The sequence below is a fragment of the Phaenicophaeus curvirostris genome, chromosome 1, assembly GCF_032191515.1.
Source record: "Phaenicophaeus curvirostris isolate KB17595 chromosome 1, BPBGC_Pcur_1.0, whole genome shotgun sequence".
NCBI classification, from domain to species: Eukaryota; Metazoa; Chordata; class Aves; order Cuculiformes; family Cuculidae; genus Phaenicophaeus; species Phaenicophaeus curvirostris.
In genome coordinates this window covers 182,027,961-182,038,147 of record NC_091392.1, presented here as the reverse complement: position 1 = coordinate 182,038,147, position 10,187 = coordinate 182,027,961, and the positions used below count along the sequence as shown (strand labels likewise).

Below are 10,187 nucleotides of genomic sequence, written 5' to 3'. Positions count from 1 at the left end.
GGCGCCCTCACTCGGCACGCGGCGCCGAAGCCCCCGCGACGGCCCCGCTCCCCATGGCTCCCTCTGCGCCGCCGCTCGCTGGTCCTGGCGGCCGGGGGCCCGGGTGCTTCCTCGCGGCCGGCGGGCGGCGGGCAGAGGCGGCGCGGGAGGGGAGGGCACAGCCCGGACCCGCGGGCAGGTAGCTCTCTGCCGTCGCGCTCCTATGACGTCAACTCTCGGAGCCGAAGGCCCCTTCTTGGGCTTGTCCGTCCCCACAATGCCTGCGCGGAAGTGCCGAAAACTGGAGCCGCCCTTGCCCCTCCTCCAGCCCTCCAGAGTCACGCCGAAACTGTGATTGCTTTCTTCAGGCGCCGCCGTGCCATCCTCGGCCTCCCTCCGCACCGCCGCCGCTCGCTTCGGGACCGGCGCAGCGCTGGGCAGCCCGGAGTTGGGAGCGGGGCGAGGTCCCCCTTTCCTGAGGCTCCGGGAGGCGGGAGGGGGCCTGTCACGTGGCTGCCATGGCAACGCGCCCCGCCCCGGCCCCACCCCCATGCGGCGGCGGCTCTGGCTGGCGATGGCCGGCGCCGCGCTGGCCGCGCTGACCCTGCTGACCCTGCTCGGCGGCGCGCAGGTGGGTGGTGGCGGGGCCCAGAGGAGGGGGGGAAGCGGGGGAGTTGGGCGGGGCGGTCGTTAGCCCCGTGGCTGAGCTGTCAGGCGACCCCTCGGTTGCGGCTGCTCGCCCGGGGAAGCGGAGCGGGGCGGGGCTGGGCTGGGCAGGGCCCCGCGTCCCAGTTCGTGCTGGTGCTCATACGGGGAGGTGATGTTCTAACAAGTGTTGAGTTTCATCTAAGTGATTCCTGTCCTTTGAACGTCAGACAGAATGTGTGAACCTCGTGAGATTCAACAAAGCCAAGTGCAAGGTCCTACCCCTGGGTCGGGACGATCCCCGATTTCAATACAGGATGGGGGATGATTGAGAGCTGCCCTGCAGAGAAGGACTTGGAGTTCTGGTGTTCCTTCTGTCTCACATTTTCTCATTTCTACGGGGTAGTTTTGTTTCTCAACCTGTATTTTTCATATCTTCTTGAAGTGTTTATTCTGATGCATTTGGAGCCTTCTCTACTCATTGTGGAGTGTGATTTATAGTCACAAATAGCAGTTTTGATGTATGAAGTTTCAAGGTGTGCATTATGCCTTCTAATTTCAGAGCTCCCCAATACAGAAGACTTCATTAGCTGATATTCAGTTAGTCAAGGTTTTTTCATTTGCAGTCCAAAACCCTAGCTACAAGCCTATTTCAATTTATCTATCCCCTTCATTTAAATTGAATGAATCAGTTTATGATACTTCAGTACAAAGTTGCTTTGTACTGCAGGTTCTTCTAACCCCACCAGCATGTAGTGTAACTACTAATGGATATTTGGGTTTACATTTTCAGGTTTTAAAACCATTTGATTACTCCTCTCTCTGGAGGAAACAGCAACAGATGTACAAGCTGGACATAGGCTGGCCTAAAATTCCAGAATACTTCAATGGCCAAACATTTTGTGTTGCTGTTGACTCTCTTCATGGTTTGGTGTACGTAGGACAAGTGAGTGAGAATACTGTATTTCTCCCCTTTTTAACCACGTGTGTTTCTGCCTTTAAAGTGTCTAGTTTGGATTAATATATATGCATGTATGTATATATAAGTCAGAGTAATATTAGAAGAATTTTTCTATCAAAGTTAGTGAAAATACAAGTATAGATATCTCTGCTATATCAATTTTTTAAAGCAGTTCTGAGACTGTACTTGCTTGTGCTTATAAAAGTATTACATTTCTGTAATATGAATGCCTGATCCAACTTCATTGAGTTACAGCAGCTTTTTCTTTAACTGTAAGGTAAAATGCGATCCTGGGGCAACTGACTACTCTTTCCCTTTCCACTCTTTCAGCCTTTGTCCCATGAAATCAAAACCACACAGCTTTTTTGGCCAGTTGCAGTAACTGCAATTCAATTATTTGCTTTACTCGGTTCCATTCATTGGTATCTCTAGGTCATGGATAAGACATTCTCTCTATGGGAAGTGATGGGATTTAATTATAAAGTACAGCGTGAGTACTTTAGTGCTATGCAGCTAATAAGTATAGTTACAGTTTTTCATGCCTGTGTTATGCTTGGCATAATTATTAAGCAAGAACGTAAAAATATGGTTGAAAATGAAGACCCAGGTAGTTGCAGGAGCTTGACTGCTCTGAAAGCTTAATTCTATTATTTAAGTTGAAATCTAGAATGAGTGGAAAGCTTTGCATGCTGTACTTTGGCCCTCTCTCTCTCTCTTCTATCTGGAAAAAAAAGAGATCTAGGAGACAATCTTAGGAGACTGTCATGATTCATGAAACGTTGCAAAAACCTTACAAAGAGGAATTTTCAAAAACATGATTCCTTGCTTAATATAGTTTCTTAATAGATTTTTTTTTTTTGCCTTTTCAGAGGGGAGATAACGTACCAAAGGTACTTGTATTCTCAGAGGAAGGCTATTTTCTTAACTCATGGAATGATACAGTTGAAATGCCTCATGGTATCTTTGTATTGAACACTGCAACAGATAGTTCAGTATGGATCACAGATGTTGGAACAGGTATGTGTGTTGGTGATATGAGAGGTGGCAAAGAAAATGCTAATACTGCAGATATTACTTTAAACAACTCGTTTATATAAGTCTTAATTCTGAGACAGATTTGTGCATTTCTTGCCATGGACAAGCATCTTAGGTGATGCACAAAATAATCTGAAGGTTTGTGAGCTATGCTGTGTGTCTGTCTATAGTTTCTGAACTTAATAATAAGTACAAGGGTTTGGGGGTTTTATTTTTGTTTGTTTGATTTTGGGGTTTTTTCTCAGGTGAAGTATTGGGGTAGGGGAATGGGAAGTCTTCTGGCTAGACTTCTGTCCTAGGTTTGGTCATCCTAATAAAATGGATGAGCACTGTAGCCTGTGGATTTATTAATCCACGGTCATACTTTTGCTATAGAATTTTGTCTGAGTTATAAATACCACTTGTGAGTATCAGGATATTTTCTTTTTTTCATCCTTGTGATCAGTTGTAATACTTCTATTTCATTTTGTTAAGCTGTTCTTGAACTTTTTTTCTTAATTCAGGGAAATATGGGCACACCGTGAAACAGTATAGCCCTTCAGGTAAACTTATGCAGATCTTGGGCACACCAGGCAATGCCGGTTCAAGCTTGATTCCCCTACAATTTGATCAACCAGCAGAGATCTTTGTAGAGGAAAGTGGAGATATGTATGTTGTGGATGGAGATGGAGGAATGAATAACAGATTGCTCAAGCTATCCAACGGTATGGAAAAATGAACTTCCACAATTAACCATTGTAAATTGAATTTTCAATAACACAGCTTGAGAATACTCTTAAGGGAGGGCTAGGTAGAGCTGTCATTTAACATTAGTTTGAAGACTTGTTGGATCAGATCCTGTTTTACTGCTTGTCACATCAGGAGAAATCTCCTAATCATTTATGACAAGAGGCTGAGGGAATGAGTTTGCTCAGGCTAAGGAGGATTCTTATTGCTGTCTTCAGATCAGTAATGGGAGAGTATAGAGAGGAAAGAGCCATGCATTTCTTGGAAATGCACAGTGGAGAATGAAAAACGCTGAGAAAAAGATGCAAAGGGGAAGGAATTACATTTTGATTCTTGGAAAAAAGATTCATAGTCAGGGTGATCAGACAGTGAATACTTTGCTGAGGGAGAGTGTTCAGTCTCCAGTCTTGGAGATACTCAAAACTTGATGAATTAAGAAGAACCTGATCTAGCTTCAGAGTTGGATTTGTTATCAAGGCTCATCCTGCTTTGAAAAGCAAGTTAGACCAATGGTGTCTGTAGATGTTTTATACTTAAATTATTGCATGATTTTAATTAGCTCACTCATATTCCCCAGTAAAATGGTCAGTGTTGGTTAGGGCTGCAAGCGAGGAGCCTGCACATTTCATTGCAGTTGGGGCAAGTGTGGAGGAGCTGCCCTTTCTCCTTTGAGCTATCATAAAACAGCCGGTTTACTAATATCTAGTTTACAAAATGGTGAATTGTTAAAACTCCAAACTGACTTAAAAGTGCCAGCTAACAGATTTAAAATCTCAATTTAGTAAACAAATGAATGTCGTAGCCAACTGTGTGTGTTTTATATGGTTGGTTTGGTTTTTTTTAATTAATATAATGCTTAATAGAGCCTTGGATGACAGCATTTGTACACTAATGCCTATTAGAACCACTAACAACAATCCAGTAGTCCCTGTAGTAGTTCCAGTATTACTTGGGTTTATGTAATGGGAGTGCTGTGTTTAAAAAGCCTATGTTTAGAAATTTCACCTTTAAGTTTGTAAGGGAGTGATTTAAAGCTATTTTATTTGTTATTTTCTTACTGTGATTTTTGTTTCCTTTTATTTTTCATGGTGCTCACTGTTTAGATTACAAAGAGATATGGCTGGCTGGAACAAATGGGACCGGCATTGGTCAGTTCAAGATTCCTCACAGTGTAACGGTGGATCCTGTTGGACGGGTAAAGAATAGAGGGAGAAATTTTTTCATCTTCAGACAAATTTGTTCCCATGTATTTAAGCGAAACAAATTGTATTTTTTTTTTTTTATTTGATCTGTTGTGATCTGGGTCATTTTATGTGGGTTGCAGTTTTCACTGTGATAGTGCTCCTGAGTTTTAAGTTTCATACTGCAGATCTTGCTGAAGTATCTGGCTCCAAGGTTAACACAAGGGTTCTGACCAGTTACATTGTTAATGTACATACAAGAACACACTGTTCCTTGAGCAGTTTCTAACAGATTGCCTCTGTGAGAGCACAGGAGAATTATGTTCTATAATACCCACTCAGGTATAATACCTGTTTCTTCAGACAACTTTAATTTCATATTTGGAAATTCCAAATGAACTTAAGATGGTAGTAAGGCTCTAGCTAGGTTGTGGACATCAGTCCTTTTCTACATGCAGCTCAAGGCATTCGAAAGTCTTACTTCTGCCAGCTGTTAATCATAGCCTGGCCTTTGTTCTGCTCTTCCTGTAGATAAACTGTGCAGTTGCTCTTTAATCTGTTTCAGGGAAAGTTAAGGCTGCTTGACTAAAACATCTTAAATCAGTGGTTTGAGCTAATTATTGCTGATGCTGTCTAAACCAGAATAAGAAACATCTATAAAAATCACTTCTCTGCCAAAACTGGCAGGGTGGGAGAGAGAAGAGGAGGGATACAGTTACTTTGTGTTTAAGGGTAACCCATGAATATATACATTCAAGACAGCAATTGCAATAAGGTGCAATGTCATTGCCAGTGTGGTGGTGTTCATCAACCTGGGTTAAAAATAGTAAGTAATTCCTAAGAAATCTTAGAGAATGCTGTAGTAGCCTTTAATTTAAAAAAACTGTGATGAAAGATCTCATGTCAACTTGTTTACTGCTCTCTTTTGTGTGATATCCTAGAAAAGTAATGTTTATATATCAGACTGATAGGTTATCAATAGCTAAATTTTCAATGAGTGTAGTACAAGAGACGCCTTCAACTGGACCTGTCTAGTGGTTTTGCTCTCTTGAAGTGTTTGTTTACCCAGTTAGCACAGGGCGGGACAGAGACAAGTTCGACAAAACTGATACGACAAAACATGCCTAAAATGCTTTTGGTGTTTAAATTGCTCAATATTTATAGTACCATTAGGCATATCAGAGTGTTTGCAGATGCAGTCATGATAGGGTCATGGAATGAGACTACTGTTGAAAAACAGTGGGTGACAGACCACTGTCTTTAGAATTTAATAGGTGGCAATATGCCCTCACTGGGAGGGAAAAGTTGCTGCTAAATATGCTCATATCCTAGCCACAGAAATGAAGAGAAAGCATGGATTTCTCTGTTGAAGTATAAAATAATTTATTTATGTTAACTATGTGGTGGTTTTATTTTATGTCTGGAAGTAATATCTATTTATTTAGTTTTCAGTGTAGAGGTACGTTCTTCCAAGTTGTACTTCTGTTTTAGTACAGGATACTTTGCTTATGAAAGAAACTACTGCATTTCGTAGAATCATAGAATCGTAGAATCACTAGGTTGGAAAATACCTCTGAGGCCATCAAGCCCAACTCTACCTATTCACTACTAAATTATATCCCTAAGCATTTGATTTGTTCTGTTTGTGAACAGCTGTGATTCTTGTTCCTAATAGGTATGGGTTGCAGACAGAGACAACAAAAGGATCCAAGTTTTTGATAAAGTCACAGGGGAATGGCTCGGATATTGGAGCAGCTGTTTTTCAGAAGATGGACCCTATTCTGTCAGGTATTGCAAGCAGCTTTTCTCAAGGCATGCAATTACATAAATAAGATGTTAGTGCCTGATATCAAGGAGTTAACCAGCTTAACTAATAGAGCACTGGGCCCTAATCATATACAAAGATCTGCCCAGTTGCATCTTGACAGGGAAATCCTGGCCTTATAACAAGCTCTGTGGATTTAATTGCAGGATTAGGAACTTAATTTTAAAGTTGTTGTGTGTTGTTGACTTTAATGTTGCAGCTTTTACAGGAAGATGGATTGTCTTGAATGAGTTTCCTGTAGCATAGTCTCTCCCATGAAGCAGGAAAACGTAAAGCAAGGCTTACAACTTAGTTACAAATTTTTCACTCCAATGTGTCATAGCTTTCAAAAGCTTGACTATCAAGGAGGTTATATTTGTTTAAAAGTACGTGATTGTGTTAAAATGAGATGTCATATGGAGTTAATAATTAAAAAATGTATTTCTGTATTTTGCAGATTTACTGCTGATTACAAATATCTGATTGTAGCTCAGATGAATATCAACCGATTGGCAATCTTGGCGGCACCACCAGTTGGCTCTATTGGGGACTGTGTTATGGTCAACACAGTCCAGCTGGCAGATGAGACCAAACCACACCTTGTGGATGTAGACATGAAGAGTGGAGCAGTCTATGTTGCAGAGATTGGAGCCCAGCAAGTACAAAAATACATACCCTTAAGCTGATGCTTTCCCACAAGTGCTGTGGCATGAGCTTTGTGACATACAAGACCTGTGACCACATTTCTTCGAATTTTGTGTAGTTTGTCTTCCCTGAGACAAGCACAAAACATTATGCACCCAGAACTGTAGAGCTAAGAATCTGTTCTAGCTGTTCTGCAGTCCTGGAGAAGAGAAGCACTTGGTCTTGAGCTGTTACTCATTTTGGTAATGCTATGGTGGCTCTTGCTTTTGTTGCTGGCAGTTGTTAAATTACTTTGATAAGCATCTTAACTTTATAATATAAAACTTTAGAAGGACAGCTACTGTTCTTAAGCTCCAAAATTACTCTGTATGTTTCTCTGCTTAGCCTCTGTGTGTTGCTGAATGAAGGTCAGAACTGCCTGAAAGAAGTGTATGAACGATTTCCTGGGAGGCAACCACCTCATTTTAATGTTTCTTCACTTGTTTGTTTTAATCATTGTGTTGATACTGCCCAACATTGATCACAGGGATACATTGTGATGTTGAATAAGATGCTGCTGGATACCGGTGCCATTGCTAATACTGGCAGCTGCCTTAGATGGTTAGTGACATAAGCATGGAAATCAAAGTTTTCAGCTCTAGCTAAAGTGATAAAGTCTGTAATAAGCCTAAGTTAAATTGATACCAGGCACTTCAAACTAAATTAAAAGTATGTGCACAGCAGCCAAGTACTGATTCTTAACTAAATCAATTCTTACCCTGATTTGATTTATATCAGCATGAGTTTTCTGTTCCATAAGGTTTCGTAGTGGAACATTCTGAAGTTCAGCTTATTTAAATTCCTCAAGATAAACAAATTGTAATTTGCTAGGAAAGTCTTAATCAGCATTAGGGTCTGGGAGACACATGATTTTCTCCCAGTTTTGTTGAAGCTTTGCCAGCAGTGCATCTGTTTTGATTTGGGGATTTTTAAAGTGTTTTATATCTGGAACTTAGACTTCATTAACTCCAGTAATGTCTAGAATTAAGTTTCTTATACTGTATCTTTAGCAGATGCCTCCAAGCTTTGTCCTCAAAAAATGCTCTTTCCATTGCCAGTCCAAAGTGGTTCTGCTTTCTTTACATGTTGCTCCAAGATTTTAAATTAGCTCATTTTATAGCATAGGAGGAACTAGATATAGGAAAATGGGATGGGGAAAATGGCATGGCAGAAGTGAGACAGCGGATAACTAATTGCCTCTGTGAAGCTGTGAACCCACCTTTCGTATTTTACTACTAGCTCTTCAAAACATCAGGGAGGATTTTTACTGTTTCCACACGCTTATTCTATTGTGTGGACTAATTTAATGCTAATTACTACCTAAGAGAAGCAAATTTTTCTACTTCCTTAGAAAGGGAATATGGGAAATATCCACTTCAGTGAATGTTCTCAATAGGAAATGTGTCTTAATTTGGCAGTTTTCAACCTATGATCACAAATTCGTGGGTCAACAGGTAGAAAATCTGTCCAGAAAGGCCAGATTAATATATTCTGTGAAAAGTAATTCAGCTGTGGAATGTGATGGCCTGAGTTTAGTACTATTTGAGATGAGCACACTAAGTGTGAAAGCTTTATTGTTGGCTATATCCACAATAAGAAAAGCAGCTCTTACCTGGCTGCCTTCATGCAAGCCTTAGAACCAGAATTTCAGGGTTACTCACTAGCAAATATGATCCATCAATCACATGGTCTTGAATGGGAGTTAGTAAGCAATATTTATTAGCTGAAAAAGTAGCAGTACTTCTCTAGACCTAGATGGATAGGTCCACATTGCTGTTGTGTGGATTTTCTGACTAGGTCTCTACTAGCTCAGGGATCTCTGCTTTATGTGCAATTTAGCTATTTCTCACCTAAACAAGGTGGACTTCTTAAAAAATATTGCTATTGTATCATTAAATTTATTTGAGTGTTTCTTGATTGTGTAAGGAGTCCAGGCACATCCATCCTTTGTCACCACATCCTCTCCTTATTTATTTTTCCTTGTCACTTCTATGTGAAACTGGACTTGAAGCTCTCTGGGAACATGCTTCTGTGTTCAGTAAAGGAGTAGTGCACTTCTGGATGTTGGCAAATAAGTTATTTCTACAAGGGTCTGTTTGCTGCATGGATCTGCACTCAATTCTTTTTACATGGGCTTTTGCAGCCCCTAGAAATGGTGAGTGTTCATCCAGTTTTGTCTGGCTTTACTGAAGTAGGCCATGGTGCCGAAACTTGCCTTGCTTCCAGGTGTTTGAGTATCTGTCATAAGAAGGGATGCTCATTATTAACTCGTATGAGGTGCTTATACCCCTTTTTATGTCTGCATCTATGACGACTGAAAATATGATTGATTCGTGCACTAACTTGCCAATTCCTGTGAAGGTTTTCTTATGTATCATTTTGAAACTGAGTTCTGAAAAATTGCGTAGTAGGATAATTTGATAAAATAAATTGACAATTTCAAATTGTGAAGGGGTTGAGTGCTTTATTTCTGTACTAATATCAATATGTTCCATTGCAATGGATTAAAATATGGGGTCCTCAACAGTTTAATAAGGTATTTAATAATTTCTGATACCAGCAGTCAAATATAATATAAAAATCCAAGTTATCTTTATACTTTACTATTTTTGTGTATCTCTTACACGTTCTGATCTATGTATCAAAAAAGGCATACAAATCTCTCCTAAATGTTTTCATCTGGGTAAAATGGGATGATGAATTACAGAAGTGCTGAGTATTAAAAAAATAAATAAATAACTGAAGCTAAACCCTTTTGATGCTAATAGGGAAATCAGAAACAAGCTAACAAACTACTTCTTAATTTGGAATCGTTCTTTATTTTCAGAAAAGATTTATTGAGCAATTTATTCAGTTTCTAGAAAACCCAGAAGGGGCTTCTCTTTGGATTACAAATACATATACATATACAAGAAAAAAACCCAGTACATTACAAAGTTAACTAGACAAGAAAGAAAACATAAAGTGATTGCTAGAACCACCCCCAAACTCTAATTTTAGTTAATAGTTGCCAGTTTTAAGTATGAGAAGTAATCACTGGAGTATCCAAGTAAAACATCCATGTTTTGATGATGACATTCCCAGGAGGCAAGAACGGGTCACATAGGCCTCTCTCTTCTGTGATCCTAAGATCTATGAATACAGTTCATCTTTGTTTTCCTGTGATACTAAC

General features: G+C 40.3%; 1 protein-coding gene across 1 annotated transcript; it reads left to right on the top strand.

The window, feature by feature from the left end:
* The first annotated feature begins 514 nt into the window (after positions 1–514).
* NHLRC3 (NHL repeat containing 3) lies at positions 515–9,731 on the top strand. The gene is made up of 7 exons (XM_069882069.1): positions 515–610; positions 1,418–1,570; positions 2,455–2,602; positions 3,124–3,324; positions 4,450–4,541; positions 6,203–6,315; positions 6,789–9,731. The coding sequence occupies exons 1-7, from the start codon at positions 530–532 to the stop codon at positions 7,015–7,017; spliced, it is 1,017 nt and encodes a 338-aa protein (XP_069738170.1). The 5' UTR covers positions 515–529; the 3' UTR covers positions 7,018–9,731.
* Positions 9,732–10,187: the final 456 nt, after the last annotated feature.

Excerpts from the sequence above, each read along its gene's own strand:
- NHLRC3 (XM_069882069.1), top strand. The coding sequence starts at position 530 with ATGCGGCGGCGGCTCTGGCTGGCGATGGCCGGCGCCGCGCTGGCCGCG. Across the intron at positions 1,571-2,454 it reads GTTTGGTGTACGTAGGACAA|AGGGGAGATAACGTACCAAA; the intron begins GTGAGTGAGAAT and ends TTGCCTTTTCAG. Across the intron at positions 2,603-3,123 it reads GATCACAGATGTTGGAACAG|GGAAATATGGGCACACCGTG; the intron begins GTATGTGTGTTG and ends TTCTTAATTCAG.